Genomic DNA, 24,953 nt, shown 5'->3' with positions numbered 1-24,953 from the left:
CTCAACATTTACTACAAGGCATATTGAAAAAACGATGGTAGTTTATGTAGGTGTGCCTCTTCGCCTTGTCTCATATCTGATTGAGTGGCGCCCCAGACAGATTATTTGGCATTAGGGCACAAGCATCCACAGATTTTTTTTGTGGACCATGATCAATCATAAACATTCCTTACAAACAGGCAGTTAATAATACTTACTTCATTTGTGCAGACTTAATGATGATTTCATTTCCTTCAGTTTTGAGAGGTTGCACCTTGTATCTAAATAATGTTAGATCAATTTTGGTTCTCTTTTTCCTGGAAATAAGAAGGTACCATATCAAAAACCAGTCCAACAATATCAGATATAGCTGACTCACTGAAAAAAGTTTAAGATTATTTCATTAGGTGCAAAATGACAGGTGAGGGCCAGGAAAAAATAAATAATAATCTTTATACAACCGTGTATATAAAGCTTGCATAATTCATGTTATTGCACATGAACAAACATTTAATTTACATATATGGACTTATCATTAAACTTAGTAAAAAAAACTTTAAGATGCAATTTTCATTTTAAATTAATTGTCTAGTTTCCATACTTTCAATTGAATTACAAACATGCTGTGGCCTGCATCCCTTAAATAATCAAACACTGAAATTACCGGACCAGAGATAATCTGGATATCTGAAATTTTGTCATAGCAGAGGAAGTTTTACCATGCTTTTAAGGGACCCAGGTTTATTCTCACTGGATGTGCAAAAGGAGGCAAAATCTATTTCAGCATTTACCTCCTTCACTTTTGACTGAAAATAAACTGTAGGTAGCTTCCTGATTCCCAGGAAGCTAGTTAAAATTGTAAACCTTCCCCAAAGACCAGGGAAAAAAAAAATCTGTTCTCCATTGAATCGAAATTAAAAATGGAGTAGGGAAATCAAAAAGGTACCTTAAGACCTGTTAATCCATAATGCTAAGTGAATGAAATGCATTAAACCAAATTACATAAAATGATCCACCATGAAAAATCAATTGGTAAGGAGGCATGGATGAGTTGGACTGAAGGGTCTGCTTCTGTGCTGTGTGACTTCACTATTCAATTAAGTACATTACGGAAAAAGGGGCGCATACAATTTCAATTATATCTACAGTAACCCTATTTCTAGATCACCCTTTTGTTTTTGAACTAAGCAGATCCAAAAGTAATTCTACAAATCAAGCCATCAGTTCTCATTGTGTTTTTATAATAGTCTGTCAGCTTTTATAAATCCAAAACATTTATAAAATTTGTTCCATGACAAACCTTGAAGAGAGATACTCATTACGAAGTGTACCTGGTATATTCATAGGTTCATATATTCACCAGGTATATGCGCACCTACAGGAATGGTGAATGCGGTTAGTTCCGGTCAATGCACATAAAAAATGTTAGAAATGGCTTGAAAAAGAATAGCAGATGCAAGACAGACTGATCAAAAGGCAGGAATCAGGCCCAAGTGAAAATTTTACCAAATAAGCTAATGAAGCAAAAATGTGCACACTTGATGAAGTAGACTAGTACCTGCGCAATTTTGCGGGGCACTCAGTAAAGGAAGATATTAAAATAGCAACAAGTCTCACTCATATTTAGACACCATCCCTTACTGTCAGGGTGCAACCAACTACATTTTTTCAGGAGCTTGTGGATTGGATGCAGAGGTAGAAAGAAAAATAAGCCAAGATCCAGTTAGGCCAATTAAAAAAAGTTCTCTAATCTCCAACAGTCAACAAATCAACCTCATGTACATTTTGTCCACTTATGCTGAGTAAGTTGTCCAGATCCAATACAGTGAATTCATACACTCCTCAGAACAGCCAGCAGTTTCTATGGACAAAACGCTGTTGGACCTCAAAGGGAAACTTTGTGATAAACTGGATTATAGGCCTGAAGCACATTTCCTCGACTTTGCTAACAGTGGAGTTAAAATCACTTTCAGTAGTTTGTCATGCCACACATGGTCCAGCTCAGAGTTAATTTCAAATCAATGTCAACATCAACAAGTTGGAGAAGGGTTCAAAGAACAATGTTGACATTTGCAGATATTATCACAATAGAAACAATATAGAGGTATATCCAACTAATTATGTAAGAGCCAGCCAAACAGTGTTTCGCCCAAAATCTTTAACCAAACCCTTCACCATCTTCCATCATTTCATCAATGCTCTTGAAAATCATAAAATTTGCTGCATCTGACTATCAAACAGTGCATTTTAGCTCAAACTAAATCTCACCTCTGGCTCTTTGAAGAACTACACTGAAATACAAGTTTACTTCATAACTTGTTTCAAACTAAGTAACAGAAATAAGCTTAACAAAAAGCTGAAAATCATTAACCAGAAATCAAAAGAGGAGTGATGCATTCTGAAAAATGTAGTTTTGACAGAACTGCACTTTCAATGAAAATAACCTTAAATGCTCTGGAAAAGCAGAGGCATTTGATCAACACAGATTCACAGAACAGGACCAATGTATAGTGAACTGTAGAATTGACTGGAATGCTGGGTTTCATCACATGAAGCAATAAATACTAGTGTTAATGATATCCCTGTCAGCAATCTTGACCCTGGTGTGTAATACATTTGGTTTCACACCACAACAACGATATTCAGGCTTTTGGGAATATTGACCACAACGAGGTCTGTCAAGAATAATATGGTAAAGGTACAACTTGACCTTCGAGCCTCAGAAGGCAGATGATGGAAGCTATTAAAACTGTAAATTTGAGACAGGATGGACAGAGCTAGGTAACGATCAGCTCGTAAGAGACCAAGAATGAACAAAAGACCAGATAAACAAAGTGAACCAAGGAGAATGAAAGTTATGGAGAACAAAACTGGCTAACTGCAGTTACAGCAATTTGTCTGCATGGACAGTAAATGTAGACATGGAATAGTCAAACAAAAGGCTTGTTTCACAATTCAACTGCCCTAACTGAAATAGCTGATCCATACAGACCAATCCACCCTCAACAAAAAATTGAAACCAGAGAAAAGTGGTCAGCGTAATAAAATGAAATTAATTAATCTGTGATTGGGAAACTTTAATGCTCATTCTTCAAATCTGTACACACATTTTAAAAATGAAATTATGAAGGAAATTGCATGCTCCTGGTTATCTTTCTCATTATCTACTCTTACACAATAACTAAAGATGACAGCAATGAATGAAACAATCTTCAGCAGAAACTAATGGCATCAAAATTTTCACTCCAAGCAACAACAGCAACTTTGTCCACAATAAAAGTGTGATAATTTACAAGCAGCAGCACTGATATTAACATTTAAACACCACTTTGAAAACAGATCATTTTAGACTGTGATATGGAGCCCTTCTTTTAAAATGCAAGCTGATTTGTGGTGTCACTGAAAGTCCTGTCTTCAGATTTTTGGAAAAACGTTAGACCTATTATGCTACCAATCAACAGTCATATTCCTCAACTATCTTTGTGCTGACCTAGAGTCAGACGTACAGCACGGAAACAGACCCTTCAGTTCAACTCAACCATGCCAACCAGATAACCTAAATTAATCTAGTTGCATTGGGCCCATATCACACTAAACCTGCTCATACACCCATCCAGATGTGTTTTGACTGCTGCAATTGTACCAGTCTCCACCACTTCCTCTGGCAGCTCACTCCATACACACACCATCCTCTGCGTGAACAGGTTGCCCCTTAGGTCAGTTTTAAATCTGCACCTCATGGTATAATCAAAATAAATATTTACCCAATTAGCACAGAAGATCCAGCGCTTTTCAATTGCTCTTCATTATCACTTTCGTCACTAATGACAATAACTACATCTTCAGCTCTGCTGCTTATGTGTCCGTTAGCAGTTCCATTTTGTAACGGTGGGGTCAGAACTTCTAAAATTTTATATGTTTGTCTGTCAAAATAAACAATTTTGATTCAGGTTTAAAAAGAACATATTTCCTATGAAGCATCAGATCTTAGCTAAATTTCTAAATTTCATACATGTTGCTGATTGGCAATTCCTCAAGACTTACATTTATAATACACACTTCATGACCAAACATTCTAGAGGACTTTACACAGTCCAGTGATTTTTTTTTTTAAGTATGGTAACACAAGTAATAACAGCCAATTTGGAAAAAGCAAGGATATATCAACTGCAACAATAAGACCCCCCGATAAACTGCTTTTGTGCTGATGTGCATAAGCAACTTTTCGGCTCCGATCAAAATACTTCAAAAGTTTTTTTATATAAAAGGCATTCACTTCAGAGATTTAACATAGTTACAGCTCAAGATTGTATCCAAAACACTGCAGTATACCCATATACTTAAGCTCAACAACTGCATGCTGTCAAGGTTCTAACCGAGATAACTGAAATGTTGTGTTTTAAATATTTAATGACAGCAACATGTGAAGTTAAATAGTTACATACAGACTTCAAGTTGACAAGTTAAACACATCTTTCCCACTCTATCACATCCCCTCAGCTGCACAATGCTCAGTGCGTGGATTTGGAAGCTATCTCTGCAATGCTATTCAGATGTGTTTCCCACACTGGCCAGCAGCTTCAAGCATCTTTCCAGACATGGGAGATGTTCCAAATATTATTGAGTGCGACATAACATTACACAGGCCTCAGCTTAAAAACTTAATACTCCTAAATGCACAGGTTTTTGCTCAGAGGTTACAGGCCTCCTGCATTTGTTGCTAATGGCATCATAAGTAAATCTATTACTTGCAAAGAGGGGGCTGAAATGGCACCTAATTGAAGAAGCCCCTCAAAGATCCTCCACTTGTCATTTGAAACACTGGTGGGCAGGCCAAATAGAACCCTTTGATTGGTCTTATTTCAGCTTGTAGAACAAAATAACCTCTGTCCTAAGCAACTTGCATCCATTGCCATGCATTTTAAACTAACAGTTTCTGTTACATAAGGCCCCAAAATTATTGTTTTCAATTACAGTTCTAAAAACTTAAGTGGTAATTTCAATAGCCATGTTTATGGCATCTGATTTCAGAGCTGCCTACACATTTTTGATCTTCTGCATTAACTGACATATCATGTACAGAAGACAACGCAAAGATCAATGCCTTCATATTCCCTCCATCTAGTTTGTTTTCAAAAGGAAGCCAGGTATTTATGACTTGAAAGCAACCAATAACAACTTCAAGAGTATACTGCAAATCAAGTGCTGACAACCTCAGGCTGTTCCAAATCATTTTTAACCAATAAACTCCTTCTGAACTGTAGGGAATGCAAGACAGCTAAATTTACAATAGCCAATATTTCGGAGACAATCAGGTAAGTATCCAGTTCACCTATATCGGTGGGGTTGGTTGAGTGATAAATACCAGTCAAGACATCAGGATATCACCCTTCCTTTATATGCTGCTACAGAATTTCAAATATACGACAGCACCCAAGTTAATTTCATCTGAAAGATAGTACACTCCATGCCTACTGCACTAAAATAACTTAATTATATTTGGATTGACCATCTGTCTCAGGAGGAAAGTAAAGAACACAGTACTCTCCCATAACACAGAAGACACCATTTGAGATGCCAAACCAAAAAGATGACATTATTCATATTCAGGTCTGTTTGAAGTTAGTGGATTGCAGTACTAACAACATTTGAATAGTTATAGTCTAGAACACAAGTAAAGATGGTCTTAAAAATTCAATATATCTACTATCATCAATCCAGCTGAAAGTGCAAAAATGAATTTCAGATTGTGTATATGGACAGACATGAACAAAAACCAAACATGAGAGCCTACCAACATATTGGAGTGAAAATCTTGCCAAACACGAGTTGCGGTCAGTGTTATTCAGGGTAAAAATAACAGGCAAAGGTTAATGCAACACAAGATACAGTATTGTGCTTACATGTTAAAGTAACAAAAAAATTGAGGCATCAGGAGCAAAAAAACATTATGCTTTTGAAAATAGAAACTATGACCTTATACTGTGTACTTTGTCTTCAAGCAAACTTACTTGAGACCACTATTACTTGTTACTTCCACAATCTCTCCAGCAAAGTATCGATCCTTAGTATAAGCATAGAGATCATCACAGAGTTCATGGAGACGTGAGCAACAGGCAAGAGTTGTCAAGTGAAGGATAGGCACCACCAATTGCTCAGGGAAATTTTGGAGGTTCTGTCTGGCCTTGTTTTCTGACTCAAGTGCTTCCTGGTAAGTCAGGCCTGGTTTGCCAGTAATAGCACAGCTCCACACTAAACTGTTACAGAGTATGGTTCTTTCAAAAAAGTCGCTGCAATGAAGAAAACAAACAAATTTGGCATATAGCAGTAATAATGAATATTAAACTTGCAAACAAGTTATTGAAAACTATTCTCATTCTAGAGGTGAAATTTGATTTTACATCACTTGCAATTTAGGCTTGTCATTTAAGACAGGAAACGCATAGTAGTATTGTAGTTAATTGGGTGGAGAGCCAGACTTGGATTTGGATGCTAAATTAAGGGAAACAGACTAACTTAAGGAATTACTTTATGGTATCAAAAATACAAAAGTTTAAGTTAAGCACTTCTTAAAATTTCCACAGCTCTACTGAAGTTTACTTCTGTCTGCAAATAAAAACAAACTTTCTATGGCAAAAACAAAACTAACATGCCATATCAAAACATTTCTATTAAGACAATAACCCAAAACATTTCACTGTAGCAAGGAATTCCAAATCTATGTACAATACCAAAGGGGTCAGACAGGTTGACACCATAATTAAGGCATATAGCATCCTGGGATTTATGAATAAAGTTACATTAAGCTTATACTAAACACTAATTCAGTCTAAAATCACATGATTAAATAAAGTTCTGGACAGGACATTTTGTATAGACAGTAAAAACATGCAGATAAGATTTAGGGATGAAGAACTTTAACAAAGAAAGATAGACTGGAGTGGTGAGATTAGCACCGATTTTCTTGAAAGGTAGAAAGAAGATTTGACAGAGGTATGCCAAAGCTGAGGGAGGGGGCTAAATGGAGTTGATAAAAGAAACTATTCCCACTCAGGAGAAGAACAATCAAGGAGGAGCAAAAGACGGCACAGGTCATACCTTTGTGAAAACAATCAAATATTTCCATTCATTGAATGGACTGCCACTAAGTACACAGGAGACATTTTATTGAACCAATCAAAATGGAATCAAACTTACTTGAAAAAAAACAACAAAGCCTAAGGTTACTGAGAGAAGGCACAAGGGTGGCACCATGTAGGCCATGTGAGAGGTGGTGCAGACGTGATGGGTCAAATGGCCTCCTTGTGCACTGGAGAACAGTGATTTTTAATTCATATACCCAAACAATTAAGCAGCTGTTCCAGAAAGCTGTAATTTATCTAATTAAATCAAGTTCCAAAACAATTAGTACTACTTTTATATTCAAAATTTACCTGTATTAAATCATAAAAATCCATTGACATTGCAGAACTACCAAGAGCTAACCGCATTATCAAAATACATCATTTCAGTACTGATAAGCCTGACATGCATTTTATCCTAAGGCTTGTTAAACTTCAGTGGTACTTCCAGAAACATCTGCTGTCATACTGACCTTCTGAATTACTGACATTTCTCCGCACCTTACAGTGAATTAACTTGTGACACCCTGAAGTTTTATTTACTTTCTTTAATGTCTCCACATTTTACTCAAAGATTAAAATGATTTACTTTTGGACATGAAATTTAAGTGCTATGATGCTGCAGTGACCTTCAATCAGTATACACCCTAACAATTTGACACGACTGCCATCCACAGAATTACAGACACAAACCTGCTTTTCCCTGCACTACAGAGCGAAGTTAGACATGCACAACATGCTATACAGTTTGTCCTGGCATGTGGTGCCCATTCTATTAGCTTGTGAGACAATCTGTTTCCATGAACACAGTGTATTCATATCAGCCAAAATACATACAACAAACTGGCAGGTATACTTATATCTCAACAATGTTTTTGGTAACATTGTTCTATCAGCAAAGCATAACACCAAAAAGCAAAAATAACTAAAAGGCTAACTTTTATTTCCATATCAGATGAGCCATATAAATGGCAGTTCAAAGGTTGAGAGGCCTGCAGCATGAAACTCAGACCCTGACTCCCTATTTGCAGTGCACAAGTCAGACATCTGAAGCAATACATGCCACTTGTCTGGATGACTGCAGCTTCCAACATGCAGCTCAATGTTTTGCTGAACAAGTCAGCCCATCCACCACTGATCCTCAGATGTAGCTATGAGTTTCACATACAAGACACACCAGAGCAAGTAATCGAGCTGCCTTTGACTTAAACTTGCAAATCCACAGTCCGCACCATCTCAAAGAGTGGTAGATTTGTAGCAACACCAAGGTTCCAACTCATCCAAAGTAACACACCATACTGTATATATTTTTACATCAAGTGATCTAAATCCTTTATCTCCAAATGGCACTTTGTTCATACCTACACCACATGAAACACAGCAGTTCATTCGGGGCCTTACCAGCAATGCCCACACCACGGAATGAGTTACAAAATCAGAAATCATTTCAGTAACCCATATGTTAAGAGCATCAAAAACAACAAGCAGCGGTGTTCATTTACCAGGCAAAATTCATTGCTTGGAAATATACTGGGGAGATTTTAACTGGATGTGCGTTCCCAGCATTGGGTAATTCACTTAATCCCACAGTTTGCGATGCATTTAATGGCTGGTTTACAATCGTTTCAGTTATCTCACTTCGGCAGTGTTTTTTTTTCCCTCTTACACTCGAGGTAGTTTCAATCCATACGTTAGAGTGTTTTGAAAAGTTAAAGCAAGGAGATAAACTCGAATGAACTTTGTCACTAGACTGAAAACAAAAGTACGAAGATAACTTCAAGCTCCGTACGCCTGTAATGTTTACAATTAAACAGGCTCGGGCTCTTCAAACCAGGCCCATGACTGACTCCGTGTACAAAAGAGACAATGTTCCAATAAGCATCAAAACAGCCCACGCTCTCCACACGCCGCGCACAAAAACTCAGGTCGTACCTTCGCGGCGAAGATGCTCATTTTAAAAAAAAAATCAAACGCAGAGAGGGAAAAAAAAAGCAACGAGGAAATAACAGAGGCGACATCCTCTGGACACCCCCCAAAAACACACACACAAAAAAAATAAGCGACGCAAACGAGAACAGCTCGGATCGAGCGTGTGTGAGAGAGGGAAAGAAAACTGCCGGGGGGCCGGGGGTGTTTGAATACATTTACATTATACCTGCCAGCACAAGGCCTAGCGCAGCCCGCATTCGGCACGAGTTAGTTAACACACAGTTATTTGACAGCCCAGCACCACACGGGCACTTGGACAGAGAGAGAGGGAGGGAGAAGAGGGGGAAGAGGGAGAGAGGGTTAACGAGGGAAGATTGTGGGCTGTGCGGAGGAAGGCGGCCGAAGCCCGTACGTACCCCGCCCGCCGACCGGAGGCCGGCCCAGAAACCCGGAGCCGTTAGCGTCGCTTTCGAATCACCGTTCGCCGATTTGAACGAAAATACCAAGGGAGCTGCGCCCTTGTGGGCCCGCCTCGGCGGCGGGACAAGGAGCCGCCGGAGAGACCGCCGCCTTACCCCCCCCCCCAAAAAAAACACACACATCCCACCGAACCTCCCGCCACCCCCCCCCACCCAAAAAAAAAACACACAGACACAAAACTCACTCGTAATTCCTGAAGATCTCGATGGTCATCCGACAGTAGAAAACTTCTTCGTCCGGTTTCAGGTCGGCCGGGGGTTTTTGTCTGACGAACGGTTTGCGGTGGAGAAGCGGCATCCCCTCCCTCGGGCAGGCACAGGGCTGGCTGGGGGGGGGGGGGGGGGGGTGAGAGAAGAGACGCCGAACAGCACCGGGAAGAGCCCAAAAATCAAAATAAAAGTAAATAAAGAGAGAGAGAGAAACGCGCACTGAAGTACAAACAGAAGTAGACACACAGACTGCTGCGAGCGGTCAAACCCCAACCACCGGCAAAAACAAACTACTTCGCCGACAAACTTCACACTCGTCTCCGGGGATTCACGGCGGAAGCCCATCACTTACCGTTACCGCTGATCCGGTAAAGCATGAGCCAACCGAGCCCTCACCCCCACCCCCCCACAACGTGCTCGGGAGCCGCTCTCCCTGTTTCCCGGTGTGTGTGTTGCCCCCCCCCGGCCCCGCCGCCCGCTCCGCCTGCTTCCCCTGGCCGCCCGCCCGCGTCCCAAACGCGGAACCATCCGCTCAAGTGACGGGGAACGCTAAGTCCGCCTTACCTGGTGCGAATGCGTGTATCTCCGCTGGTAGGAAGTGGCCGGTGAATATTTACCGGCTCTTGAGCCTCTCCCCTCCTCCCTGAGCTTGACGGCTGTCCTCCGATCAGCTCCTATTACCGGCTCGGTCCAGCGCCGCTTCCTCTTCCTCTCGCCAACTCCAGCTTCTCCCTCCGTCTGCGTACCCTCTACCTCTGCGCCTACGTCACACTCGAAACCGCACTTTCCTGACGTCACAAGAGGTAGAACCCCCACACCCAGTCGCTCCTCACCATTGGCTCGCCTTTACCAATTTCCTTCCTTCCATTGGCCCATCACCCACGGCCATCCGTTCTTCCATTGGCTCATTTTGACACAATTCTTTCTACTCATTGGCCTTGGCCATCCCCGCCGAGGACAAAGCCTCGCCTCTCATTGGCTCCGGCCGAATATTGTAACCGAAAGCCGGACGTGTTCCTGAGCTCCTCCGTTTCCCGCACGCTCCCTTCCACAAACACAGAACTTCTCGGACTCTGACTAACCTTCCTTCTTCCTGCTTCATTCTTCCTTTCTGTCACACGCTGCTGTCTCCCTCACGCATTCCGTTTCTCGTTCTGCTCTTTACTGTCTCAACCTCTATCTCTTTCTTATCTGCGGAATTTTTCCAATCGTTTCGTTCTTGTTTTAAGATTCCAGCATCCGCAGCATTTCACTTTCGTACAGATAGTTTTCCTCCCAACAGTATTACTTGTATCATTTGGTCATTTGTTTTTTCTCCCCCCATGCTCTTTCCGACTGCTCTTAGTCCGAAACAAGAACCCTTCTAAGGGAGGGTCCCTCAACCCGAAACGTTAACTCTGATTTCTCTGCACAGATGCTGCCACACCTGCTGAGTTTTTCCATCAATTTCTGTTTTTGTTTCTGTTTTGCCACATCCGCAGTTCTTATTCCGATCCCTGTCATCTTCGGGTCGTGTGTGCAGACATCTTCGTTTCGCTGGTTGGTTCGCGCGGATAGTAAAGTCGCCAGAAGCTTGTCTCTGGACATGAAGTTCCATTCCTTTGGCACCTAAGAGGGCCCATATGCTGAGGATGCTTGCAGCTTGGTATTTTTCTGCGTTTGGCATTCTGTCTTGATAAGACATGCCCAATATTTGTCTAAACCTGTAGAGAAAGAAGCTGTTCAGTGGCTTTTCTTGCTGCTGTCCATACCTTATTACAGAAAAGCCAGGAACACAGTATTTGTACTTGCAATTAGTTTTCTGTTAGTTCCACAGTCGACCTCACAAGTTATGACAGCGATGGCTTTGGGAATCTTGGTATCGATTTTGGCAGAAAATTGAAACGTTGGTTGCTGGTAATTGCTGATCAGCTGTTGCTGATCTCCAAAGTGAGGAAGTCAATGTTGGTGGAGGATGGAGTTTGTACATAATTTTGGCTTTCCTTATGCAGGTTATCATCCAAAACCCCTGCAGGTTTTGGGGGAGCCAGTTTATAAGCTGTTGGAGTTAACTTCAGGACTAGTAGAAAGGGAGAAGACGGATGGTGGTTGGTGGTTGAAGGTGGAGGGTTGTTTTTCAGACTGGATGCCTGTGACCAGTGGAGTGTCTCGAGGATCGGTGCTGGGTCCTCTACTTTTCATCATTTATATAAATGATCTGAATGTGATCATTGGAGGTATATTTCGTAATTTGTGTTGCAGACATTTCGTTCTGGTGTGCTGCAGTGTGTTGTGGCCCTTTTGAACAGTGTCTTGATGCAACTTCTTTTGTGTGTGTTGGGGTGGTTGCTTTCGTAGTTCAGGACTTGGTTTGTGTGTGTGGCTTTCCTGTATACCTTTGTGGTGAATTCTCCGTTAGGTGTTCTCTGTACCATCACGTCTAGGAATGGGAGTTGGTTGCCCTTTTCTTCCTCTCTAGTGAATCTGATTCCTGTGAGTGTGGCATTGATGATCTGGTGTGTGTTTTCTATTTCTGTGTTTTTGATGATTACAAAGGTGTCATCTACATATCTGATCCAGAGTTTGGGTTGAATTTGCGGTATGACTGTTTGTTCTAATCTTTGCATTACCGCTTCTGCTATGAGTCCAGAGATGGGTGAGCCCATGGGCGTGCCGTTGATTTGTTCATATATTTGGTTGTTGAATGTGAAGTGTGTTGTGAGGCACAGGTCCAGTAGTTTGACTATGCAGTCTTTGTTGATAGGTTCCCCGTCTTGTTGTCTGTTCTGTATGTCCAGCAGGTTGGCTATTGTTTCTCTGGCTAGGGTTTTGTCGATAGAGGTAAACAGTGCCGTTACATCGAATGAGACCATAGTTTCTTCCTTATCTCTATGTATATTTCTGATGATGTCCAAGAATTCCTGTGTTGACAGTATAGAGTGTCTGGATCCGCTGATCAGGTGTTTCAATTTCTATTGTAGTTCTTTAGCAAGTTTGTGTGATGGTGTCCCTGGCAGCGATACGATGGGTCTGAGTGGGATGTCTGGTTTATGCACTTTAGGTAGTCCATAGAATCTGGGGGTGGTTTGCTTTCAGGTTTCATTCTCTGTAGGTCAAACCTGGTTATCTGTCTGTTTTTTTGCAGGTTCCTCAGTGTGTTGTTTATCCTATTTGTGAGCTGTGGGGTGGGGTCAAACTCTCTCTTTTGGTAGGTGTTGGTATCTGCAAGTAGTTGTTGCGCTTTCTGGATGTACTCTGCTTTGTCCAGGATGACCGTCATTCTGCCTTTGTCTGCTGGTAGTATGATTATGTTCTTATTATTTCTTAGTGTTTTTTAGTGCTTCCCTCTCCTTGGTGTTGACGTTGTGTGTTTGTCTTTTCCTTGTTATCAGGGGTACGATAACTGTTTCACTGTTTGTTGTGTCTCTTCTGTCAATCCATTGTTTCTCAGTGTGCCTTCTAGTGCTGCTAGGAAGTCTGCTGTCTTGGCATTCCTGTGGTTATAGTTGAGTCCCTTGGCCAATATTGTTCTGTCTGTGGGAGAGGTTTCTAACCCAGGTATGTGTTGTGGTGTCCTCTCTGTTGTGTGTTAGTTTGGCCATTTTTTCTTTTAGTGCCGTTTTTTTGCGATGTTTGGTCCTGTTCTGTCCTATGGTGACGGCCTGTTCTATGGTCCGGGTCCATTCCTGACTGGTGGTTTTTGAAATTAACGATTTTTGGCAAGTAATTTCTTGTCTGTATTTGTGTAGTGTGTTGTGTGCGCCTGTAATCATTACTTGGATCATCCTGAATCCATTCTGTCTGTGGTCTGTATCTGACACATGGTGGATACCAACAATTCTTAGTAGCCACACACGCGGATGACAAGCAACGTGAGTTCGACTGGGACAACACTACTATTATAGGACAAGCCAAACAGAGAACAGCCAGGGAATTCCTAGAGGCATGGCACTCATCCACAGATTCTATCAACAAACACATCGACTTGGACCCAATATACCAGCCACTGCAGCGGACAGCTGGAACTGACAACCGGAAGCGGCAGAGACAAACCACTATAAATGCCGGAGGAAACATCATAGAAGCGCTTCACAGGAGGCTCCCAAGCACTGAGGATGTCACCCAGACAGGGGACGAAACGTCTGCAACACAAATTCCCAGCTCGGCGAACAGAACCACAACAATGAGCACCCGAGCTACAAATCTTCTCACAAAGTTTGTATATTTAGTAAGTTCGCAGATGACACTAAAATTGGAAGTGTCGTGGACAGCAGAGAAGGTTACTTCAGATTACAATGGGATTTAATTTAATTTAATTTAGATAAATGTGAGGTGCTGCATTTTGGAAATGGAATCTTAGCAGGACTTGTACACTTAATGGTAAGGTCCTCGCGAGAATTGCTGAACAAAGAGACCTTGGAGTGCAGGTTCATAGCTCCTTGAAAGTGGAGTCGCAGGTAGATAGGATAGTGAAGGCGGCGTTTGGTATGCTTTCCTTTATTGGTCAGAGTATTGAATACAGGAGTTGGGAGGTCATGTTGCAGCTGTATAGGACATTGGTTAGACCACTTTTGGAATGTTGTGTGGAATTCTGTTCTCCTTCCGATTGGAATGATGTTGTGAAGCGTGAAAGGGTTCAGAAAAGATGTAGAAGGATGTTGCCAGGGTTGAAGGATTTCAGCTATATGGAGAGGCTGAACAGGTTGGGGCTGTTTTCCCTGGAGCGTTGAAGGCTGAGAGGTGACCTCATAGAGGTTTATAAAATCATGAGGGGCATGGATAGGATAAATAGACAAAGTCTTTTTACTGGGGTGGGGGAGTCCAGAACTAGAGGACATAGGTTTAGGGTGAGAAGGGAAAGATATAAAAGCAACCTAAGGGGCAATATTTTCACGCAGAGGGTGGTATGTGTATGGAACAAACTGCCAGAGGAAGTGGTGGAGGCAACATTTAAAAGCCATCTGGATAGGTATATGAATAGGAAGGGTTTAAAGCGATATGGGCCAAGTGTTGGCAGGTGGGACTAGATTAGGTGGGATATCTCGATGGCATGGACAAGTTGGAGTGAAGGGTCTGTTTCCGTGCTGTACATCTCTGTGACTGGATGTTAGTGAGGAATCATCAACAAACAGCAATTCATGGACTAGGATGTTATGCAATTTGGGATTGTCAAGCAAACAGCCTGCTCTGGCATGCAGATTGACATCCTCTTTTTAGTAGCAAAAGCATGGATGAAAATATTTTGAAGATAGATGGTATCAGAATGCAGTTCTGTTTTTCTGTGCTACTGATCTTGAAAGCCCAAACAACGCTCCACTGTAACTGTGTGTAAGTCCAAGCAGTCAATTTTCTGCAGTTTAAAAATCTTTGTCTTTGTTGACTAGGTTGAAGGTGTTGATGAGGTCTGCGAAGTCAATGTTGGTCACCACTTTCAGAGCACGTATCCTGCAAGTGATCGGGAGAAAATCATATTAACTATTCATCAGGCAGCTCTGAAGCCACAATGAGAGTCAGTTTGGAAGCGTGATCCCAGTCTTCAATCCAGCCAGAATAATGATTTTCACCACAATAGTTTACGAGGACATGCCTTGGTAATTGTTGCAGTCACTACAATACTTTTTGACTGATGCTATTTTGTATGGTGAATGTCCTGAGACAGAAACTTTTCTTTCCAGAGGTCCTGATTTTTGACTTTTGATGACATCACATGTAAGGTTTAATGACTTCCTGGAGCTTTCCTGCTGCTAAGAATGGCCCTTTTGACCTCTTCAGTGGTGAGTTTGCTGTCCAGCATCTTTGGCAGAAATGTCTAGAATGTCCTGAATGTTCTGGATTGTCGAAGAGTTTGAGATAGTGCTTCACCCATATTTCTCTATATGCTTGCCAAGTTCAGTGATGGTCTACCATGTCCATGTCTTCAAGGAATTTGACTTGTTGTTCCTATTTTCTTGTGTCTCCAGATCCAGCGGCAGATTAGATGCTTTAGCAGCGTTCCAGAGTATTAATTAGTCTAGTGCCAAAATCCTGCTCAGACTTGATTCTGGCTGCTCTAAAATCATTTATCTCTGAATAGCTTGTAGTTAATGTGAGCTAGCTTTTTGGTTGCAGGAACTGGCCTTCTCTGGACACCAGAGAGTTGTTGTATGGCATGAGCTGCCAGAGGAAGTGGGGTGGGGGAGTCCAGAATTAGAGAGCATAGATTTAGGGTGAGAGGGGAAAGATATAAAAGGGATCTAAGGGGCAACTAAGGGGTACGTATATGGAATCAGCTGCCAGAGGATGTGGTGGAGGCTGGTACAATTGCAACATTTAAAAGGCATCTGGATGGGTATATGAATAGGAAGGGTTTGGAGGGATCTGGGCCGGGTGCTGGCAGGGGGACTAGATTGGGTTGGGATATCTGGTCGGCGTGGACAAATGGGACCGAAGGGTCTGTTTCCGTGATGTACATCTCTATGACTCTACCTGCCTATTTGTAATCATGAATAATAGTGACTGACAGTAGAGAAAAACAGCTTTTTCTTCAGAGTGAATTCAGAATAAATTGCCATACTCCTGGAATAAAATTTAAATAAAATTCAATAATTTTAATTATTTATTGATTTTAATTATTGAATTTCTGCACAAATTGAATACAACTTTCCCAGATAATGTAACATTAACATGCTTAATTTTGAAATTGCATTAATCACTTTTTTTTATTTGATTGAAAAGTCTGAACTTTGTTAAATACAATTTATTCAGTTCCATAAAAGTTTGGAATATGACCAATCACCAAAGAGAAATGAACTTGTAGAAGAATAGAATATATTAATATATATAGAATTTTAATAATTCTTAATACTAAGGAACTACTACAATCAAAGGTGGCATAAATATTCTACACCGATGGTTGTAGTCTGTAGTTGGGTCTGTTGAAACAATTACAATAATTACGTGGAATTTTCAATTGTTCCAATAATGGATAAGTTACCTGTTTCTAACATTTTACTTGCTGGCAGAAACATCAACAAAGACAACCAGAGGTTGGTGAATTACGTTTACTGGCAGAAACAGCTACAAAGACAGCTAGAGGTTGGTGAATTACTGTTCACAATCATAAAATAGTGCATAATCTTTCAAATAACAATGAACACAAAGAAGAACAATAATGTGGTTAAGCCTATGATGATGCTGCTCCTGTAACAAGGTTGTGTTGTCCTTACGATCACATGGGGAGATAAGTGGAAATAAGCTGGAAGTACTAACCTAATTATGCATGATGTAGATATAGGAGATGCTGTTCCCATTAAACAACATCTTTATAGGCATAACCGTCTAAAGAGTTTAAAAGGTGATTGAACTGTGCTCCGAGATGACATAATCGAAATGAGTTACAGTGACTGGAACTCGCCCATAGTAATGGTGCCAGAACTAGATGGTATCCAATGGTTATGTGTAGAATATCGCAAAGTCAATGCAGTTACAAAGACTGATGCATATCGAATTTCATGTTTGGAAGACTGTGTTGAAAAGGTGGGACAAGCAACTTATATTTCTAAGTTGGATTTTCTCAGAGGATACTGGCAGGTACCTTTGTCCAAAAGAGCAAAGACAGTTTTGGCTTTTGTAACGCTGAATGCACTGTATCAGTTTAAAGTCATGCTGTTTGGTATGAAAAATGTGCCAGCCACATTTCAGAGACTAAACAATAAGGTAACTTCCGGATTAACCAATGGTGTATTTTCTCGAGTTTTGAGAAGATTTGTATCTCAAGTTGACGTTCTGGATGTAAGTTTGCTCACTGAGCTGGAAGGTTCGTTTTCAGACGTTTCGTCACCATACTTGTGGACGGCACAGTGGTTAGCACTGCTGCCACACAGCGCCAGAAACCTGAGTTCAATTCTTGCCTCAGGTGACTGACTCTGTGGAGTTTGCACATTCTCCCCGTGTCTGCGCGAGTTTCCTTCGGGTGCTCCAGTTTCCTCCCACAGTCCAAAAATATGCAGGTTAGGTGAATTGGCCATGTTAAATTGCCCATAGTGTTCGGGGCAGGGATAAATGTAGGGGAATGGGTCTGAATGGGTTGTGCTTCGGCAGGTCGGTGTGGACTTGTTGGGCTGAAGGGCCTGTTTCCACACTGTAAGAAATCTAATCTAATCTTATCATACTAGGTAACATAATCAGTGAGCCTCTGGTGAAGCACAGGTGTTATGTCCTGCTTTCTATTTGTGTGTTTAGGTTTCCTTGGGTTGGTGATATCATTTCCTGTCCTTTTTCTCAGAGGGTGGAAGATGGAGTCCAAATCAAAGTGTTTGTTGATACAGTTCTGGTTGGAATGCCATACTCCTAGGAATTCTCGTGCGTGTCTCTGTTTGGTATGTCCTAGGGATGAATGTGTTTTCCCAGTCAAAATGATGTCCTTCCTCATCTGTATGTAAGGGTACGAGTGAGAGTGGGTCATTTCTTTTTGTGCTGGTTTATGTTCAAGTATACTGGTTGCTAGTTTTCTGCCTGTTGTCCAATGTAGCATTTGTTACAGTTCTTGCAAGGTATTTTGTAAATGATGTTCATTTTACTTTTTGTGTGTATAGGGTTTTTTAAGTTCATGAGCTGCTGTTTTAGTGTGTTGGTGAGTTTGTGGGCTACCATGATGCCAAGAGGTCTGAGTAGTCTGGCAGTCATTTCCGAGAAGCCTTTGATGTAGGGAAGAGTGGTTAAGGTTTCTGGGCAAGTTTTGTCTGCTTGTTTGGGTTTGTTGCTGAGAAATCGGTGGAATCTGTTCATTGAGTATCCACGGCTGGAGTATCCACTCCTCACCTACTTAAAACAACTAGCAAAGTTCAAGTCCGGGCTACTTTCTTGAAATATTTTGAGAGGGTCTTGCCTGGTACATAACAGCCCTCAAACTCTTGGATGGAAGGACAGAAGGAAACAATTTGGCCCATGTCCATACTGGCTAAGACTGCGTTATCAAATCTATTTTTCAGCTCATGCTTTGTAGCTCAGTAGGTTCTGGCACATTGAGAACATACTGGTGAGCTGTGTTCTTGACTGTCGCAGCCACTGAAGTGTGTACAGACCCAAGTTAGGTCTCAGCTATGTACTCACTCAGAATGTGATCTCTTCTTCTCGACCCAAGTTTACTGATCCATATGAAACTTCTCATCTGGTCCTATACTGTCCCGTGTAGGAAATATTCTGTTAGCATTTACCATGTCAAGTCCCTTAAGAATCCTATATGTTTTATTGAGATCACTTGTCATTCTTATCAACGCCATTGAGTAGTCTTCAACTGTCTAGCTTTTGCTTATAAGACAATCCCAGCATACTGGAAATCATCCGAGTGAACCTTCTCTGAACTGCCTCCAATGACACAATATCTTTCCTCCATAAGGGGACCAAAACTATTAACTTTAGATGTGGTGTCATCAGCATCTTGTACAATTGATATCTTGCTGAAGTGTACAGTTTTCATCTTTACAAACTCTGAAAAGCAAAATGTATTTTTATATATAAATAGCAATGTGTGTAAATGGTGTGGAAAAGGGAAGCAGTCAGGAAGCTAAACGCAGAGTATAGAAGAAGCAGCTATAGAGCAGAAAATAGTGTCCGTTCAGGAATCCTGCAATGGGGAAAGGAGTAGATTTGTTCCATACACACAAGATTGTGTAAGCCAAATCTATTTGTTGTATGCAAATGGTATTATCCCAGTTGCATCAGTTTAAAAACCATAGATTTCAAAATACATTTTTTAGAATAGGGAACAGTTGAAACTGATAGGAAACATGTAAAAACTCAAACAAATGTTTGTATTGTTGAGAAAATTCAATGTTCAAAGGGTTTGAAATAAAAGTCATTGGCATCAAACATTAACAGTTTCTCTTGACAGATGCTGGCTGATTTGACCTGAGGTTTTCCAAAATTCTTTGTTCTCATTTCAAAAAGCTAATATTGATAATCATGTTTAAGCTTGATTTTAAAAAAAGTACTGTCATCATTATAATTACATATACAATTTTCTTTTAATCCCCACATTGGAGAAAGCCATCTGTATAAAATAGTATTGGGATATGTTATAACATGTTTGGATGCAGCATCACTGGGGACTCATTAACACAACAGCATAGGTACCAGAGTCACAATTCTCAGCAAGTGTCTTACTTGATGCCAGCATAAGTTGGCTGCACTTTTTCAAAGGGGAAAGTGAGGACTGCAGATGCTGGAGATCAGTCAAAAAGTCTGGTGTTGGAAAACCACAGCGAGTCAGGCAGCATCCGAGAAGCAGGAGAATCAACGTTTCGGACAAAAGCCCTTCATCAATAATATAGTGTGGGTGAAGGGGAAAGAGGTGTGGTGGTGAAGAGGCTGAGACATAAATAGGAGGGTCAGGGTGGGGCTGTGTCAGTGCCACGTCATGCTTCCACGAAGAGATTGAACAATTCAGCAACTTCACAAATATCTTCCACCCTGACCTCAAGTTCATCTGGACCATCTCTAACACCTCCCTCTCCTTCCTGGACCTCTCCGTCTCCATTTCCGGCAACAGAATCAACGCTGATATTAACTTCAAACCTACCGATTCCCATTGCTACCTGGACTACACCTCCTCCTGTACAAACACTATCTCTTACTCCCAATTCCTCAGCCTTTGCTGTATCTGCTCCCTTGAGGAGCCATTCCACTCCAGGACATCCCAGATTGCCTCCTATTTCAAGGACTGCGATTTCCCCTCCCATGTGGTCAACAATGCCCTCCAGTGCATCTCCTCCACTTCCCGCACCTCCGCTTTTGGATCCCACCCCTCCAAATGTAATAATGATAGGAGCCCCCGGTCCTCACCTTCAACCCCACTAATCTCCAGATACGGTGCATTATCCTCTGCCATTTCTACCACCTACAGGCAACCCCCCCACCAAAGATATATTTCCCTTCCCATCCCTATCAGCATTCTGCAGAGACCATTCCTTCCACAACTCCCTTGTTAGGTCCATGCGCCCCCACCAACCCATCCTCCGCTCCCAGCACCTTCCCTTGCCAGTGCAAGAGCATAGAATTTGCATCTGCGCCCCGCCGCTCCCCCCCCACCTCGACCTCCGTCCAAGGTCCTAAAGGATCCTTCCACATCTGGCAGAGATTTTCCTGCACATCCAAACACTTCATCTACTGTGAACATTATTCTCGATGTGGTCTCCTCTACACTGGGGAGACAGGACGCCAACCCACGGAACATTTCGTTGAACATCTCTACGACACACGCAGCAAACAGCCCCACTGCCCTATTGCCAAACACTTCAACTCTCCCTCCCACTCTGCCAAGGAAATGCAAGTCCTGGGCCTCTTCCACTACCAAGTCCAAGCCATCCAACAACTCGAAGAAGAATGCCTCATTGTCCGGCCTGGGACCCTCCAACCACACGGCATCAATGTCGATTTCACCAGTTTCCTCATCTCCCCCACCCCTCACCTCATCCCTGATCCACCACTCTCTTGACCTGTCCTACCCGTCCATCTTCCTTCCACCTATCCGCTACACCCTCCCCTCTGAACTATCACCATCACCCTCCACTTGCATCTACCTGTTGCCTTGCCAGCTACCTTCACCCCAGCCCCACCCAACCCTCCTATTTATCTCATAGAGCCCTCCCCCAAACACCCACACATTACTGATGAAGGGCTTATGCCAGAAATGTCGATTCTCCTGCTCCTCAGATGCTGCCTGAGCTGTTGTGCTTTTCCAGTGCCACACTTTTCTACTGCAGTTTTTCAAAGACTATATTTAAGATGATGACTCACTTCAGATTAAATTAGATTCCCTACACTATGGATCAGGCCCTTCGGCTAAAACAGTCCATACTGACCCTCAGAAGAATAACCCACCCAGACCCATTTTCCTCCCCTATATTTACCCATGACTAATGCACCTAACACTATGGGCAATTAAGCATAACCAATTCACCTGATCTGTACATCTTTACATTGTGGGAGGAAACCGGAGCACCTGAAGGAAACCCTCTCAGACACTGGGAGAATGTGCAAACTCCACAAAGACAGTCACCCAAGATTGGAATTGAACCTGGGTCCCTGGCACTGGAGGCAACAGTAACAACTACTGAGCCACCATGCCACGTTATAGTACACAATTAATATAAAGACTAATATTGAAGAAAAAGCACAAGAGTTGATAGAATTAAATAATATGTTTATTGTAAAGAATTCACAATTTAGGGATTCTTCTTGAAGCTTTCCTGGTGAATTCCAGACTAATATGTGCTTTAGATACTGAAATATGTGGAATCAATGTTTTTTGTGAATGATGTAAATGGCTGAAATTAATTATTTATATTAACTACCACTTTTCTTTGTCTTTCATTTGTTTTTTGTGTTTTAATGATAGTTTAAAAACTGCCATGTTCTTTGAGATCAAATGACTTGTCCATATTCTTTCAGGTCCAGACCTCCCAACCAACCCCTAATTTTCTCACACTTTTTGGTGTTGGTGATGAAAATAAAAATCAAAAAGGCTGTGATTTTGGCAATAAGAAGTGCCTTGAACTTAACCATAAACATGTGGTGCAAACACATGGGGTACAATCAGTAACTGAAATAAATCATTTTTAGTGATTAGGATCATTTTCTTCAGAAAAGCAGTTTCCAAGCTCCTAGCATGTAAATACACAAATGCAACTGAATTAAAAAACTGAACTGCAATAAATACTCAGTAGGTCTGGCAGAAGCTGTGCAGAGAAAACCAAAGTTTATATTAGAGGTTGCTGACCTAAGAACTGGGACAAGTTAGAGATTTAACCAGGTTAAAGCAACATAGTGGTCAAGTAATGAGAGAGAACAAAAGGGAAAGCCCAAGAAGGGATGCAAAATTAGAGAGATTATATGAAGAAAGTGTGATGGTGCCCTGAAAGTGGTGGTAAGGGGACAGATAAAGATACACAAGTTGTGTTGAGAAGAAGTGTGGAAAAGTAGAATAGTTATGAACAGTTATCCCAAATATACAAAACAAAATGTAAGTAGCAGTTATGATGATTGATTAGATTAGATTCCCGACAGTGTGGAAACAGGACCTTCGGCCCAACCAGTCCACGCCGACCCTCCGAAGAGTAACCCATCCAGACCCATTTCCTTCTGACTAATGCACCTAACACTACGGGCAATTTGACATGGCCAATTTACCTGACCCGCACTTCTTTGTGACTGTGGGAGGAAACCCACACAGACAGTGGGAGAACGTGCAAACGACACACAGACAGTCACCCGAGGCTGGAATCGAACCTGGAACTCATATGCTGTGAGACAGCAGTGCTAACCACTGAGACACCATGCCACCCCAAAAATGATTTAAAATCACTGAACTATGTTGAATATGGAAGACTGTAAAGTGCCTAATTGAATGAAGTGTTCCCTGAGCTTACGTTGAGCATCATTAGTGCCATATAGTTATGAGTATAAGGTAAGAGTGGGAGTGCAGAATAAAATGGCAGACAACTGGAAGCTTTAAGTCACTGCAAATGAAATGTAGTTGTTCTGCAAAGCAATCACCCAACCTACATTTAGTCTCCTCTCTACTTGGAAGACTACACCTTGAACAGCAAATCAAAAAGTATAAATAAATTGCTGTTTAATCTCTTGTATTGGCATGTATTGTGTGAAGGTATGGGTTTTTTGGATGGTGACTGAGTACCATGGTGTGGCACAGGCAACAGTTCCTTTGTAATGTTGAAAGGGAAGACGTATTTAGTGGTACCATGAAGCTGGAGATGCAGGAAAAAGTGAAGGATGATGCATTGACTTGAGGCAGATGGGGTAGAAAGTGAGTATAGAGGGAACCCTATGATGGTTCTGGGAGTCAATAAGTGCAGGAAATTAAATAGACATGGTTGGGGCCCAGTAATGGTGAATTATCCTTAGAACAGATGTGACTAAGATGAAGGAACTGGTAGGATGGAATAGAACCCTTATGCTTTACAAACTGTGAGGAAGTGTGGTCAGACCAGTTGTGGGAGTAAGCAGGCCGATAGTGGATGTTAGTCAATGGCTGATGACCAAAAATGGAGATAGATCAGTCCAGGAAAGGATTGGAAGAATTGGAGATCGAATGCGAATACTTTTGAATAATGTAGTTAAGAATTAAAGTCCTCAAATTCACTCTATGTCTTACTTGATTTTTTTGTAGAAGTATTCACTTCTGTCTACCGAATTCACTGTGGAAGAAGTGAAAGATACATGATAGGAAAAGTAGCAATGGAGGAGATTGGGTGGGTTGAAGCCATGAAAGAGAGTGTGAGAATCTTGTTTGTATTTTCTGGGGCAAAACAAGGGTAGGTTGCTTAGTGTGGATAAGAACATGGTTTATGGAGTGTGAAAGTATGTGGCCCAAAATGGAAAAAATCAGAAAAAAAATCAGAATTGATGTAATAAATGGAAGGTTGGGGTTTAGGTGGAAGACTCTGAACACAAAGACAGAAATGTGAGGTGTTTCAGAGATCTGAAAAACAATGAAGAAAATTGAATTTGGGATCAATGTTCCACACCTATAGTCTTAACCTGAAATGACAGATGGGGTGGCCCATGGGAGTGTATGATGACAATACAGATTAAGTTTACCATCTGCACTGAACAAATCACTGTTAACAGAAGTTGCAGGATCTTTTCAGCCATGTAAGATTTTGTTCACAAATCACAGATTACTCAAAAAAGGGTCATAAGCAGTTTACTAAGAAGGAACAACCGAGATAGGAAATTAGGCCAAACGGACAGGAAGACATAGAATCAGGGAGTTATGGATTTTGATCCAGTGATGATGAAAGAATGGCAATGTATTTATGCAGTTGACAGATGATACACATGTATTTTCAAACTCTTGGCAAATGATCAAGGTGATTTTACCATGGTTGACAAAAATTCTCTTATTCAGGTAGAAGGAAAATATAATCTGTGGCGAGACAGAAGAACAGGTCTAACAAGGTCAATGAAAGAAACAACTTTGAAGGTTATCAATTTCTACTGGAAACATCCTGTATCTATGTTCATGAAAATATTTACAGAAATCCAAACACATTTAGCATCAAGAATATAAAAACTAAAAAACTCTTATTGCACAGATATTGTGTCCGATATTAAATTTCAATTACAATTGTATTTGTCTGAACCTCTTTCTTCTCCTCTCAGGTCCTCTTTAAACCTGCTTCTATAACCAATCTTAGTGTTCAATCCTAGTATCTCTCTTTGGTTCAGTGCAATTTTTGTCTGATTGCAGTCCAGT

The 24,953-nt window shown here is 41.3% G+C and overlaps 1 protein-coding gene and 1 long non-coding RNA gene across 5 annotated transcripts in view; one reads left to right on the top strand and one right to left on the bottom strand.

Annotated features, from left to right (window-relative positions):
- The window catches only part of baz1a (bromodomain adjacent to zinc finger domain, 1A), a 59,636-nt gene extending 49,154 nt beyond the window's left edge, over positions 1–10,482 (bottom strand). For 2 of the 3 annotated variants that reach the window (XM_072568938.1, XM_072568940.1), the window contains exons 1-5: positions 10,283–10,482; positions 9,694–9,834; positions 5,991–6,269; positions 3,744–3,902; positions 198–296 (exon numbers count right to left, since the gene is read on the bottom strand). In XM_072568938.1, the coding sequence (XP_072425039.1) occupies positions 198–296; positions 3,744–3,902; positions 5,991–6,269; positions 9,694–9,806 (650 nt within the window). In that variant the 5' untranslated portion in view covers positions 9,807–9,834; positions 10,283–10,482. The remainder of the gene's footprint in view (positions 1–197; positions 297–3,743; positions 3,903–5,990; positions 6,270–9,693; positions 9,835–10,282) is intronic. The other variant, XM_072568939.1, reaches the window with a different exon arrangement.
- Positions 10,483–10,693: 211 nt separating this feature from the next.
- On the top strand, positions 10,694–24,715 carry LOC140476397 (uncharacterized). 2 transcript variants are annotated; one of them, XR_011960463.1, is made up of 5 exons: positions 10,694–13,925; positions 15,082–15,288; positions 15,373–15,471; positions 16,699–16,771; positions 24,606–24,715. It is a non-coding gene; the product is annotated as an uncharacterized lncRNA (long non-coding RNA). The 2 variants fall into 2 exon arrangements; XR_011960464.1 differs by lacking the exon at positions 24,606–24,715 and adding an exon at positions 17,918–19,451.
- Positions 24,716–24,953: the final 238 nt, after the last annotated feature.

The sequence above is a fragment of the Chiloscyllium punctatum genome, chromosome 4 (genome assembly GCF_047496795.1).
Source record: "Chiloscyllium punctatum isolate Juve2018m chromosome 4, sChiPun1.3, whole genome shotgun sequence".
Lineage (NCBI taxonomy): Eukaryota > Metazoa > Chordata > Chondrichthyes > Orectolobiformes > Hemiscylliidae > Chiloscyllium > Chiloscyllium punctatum.
This window is presented reverse-complemented; position numbering and strand designations above follow the sequence as displayed.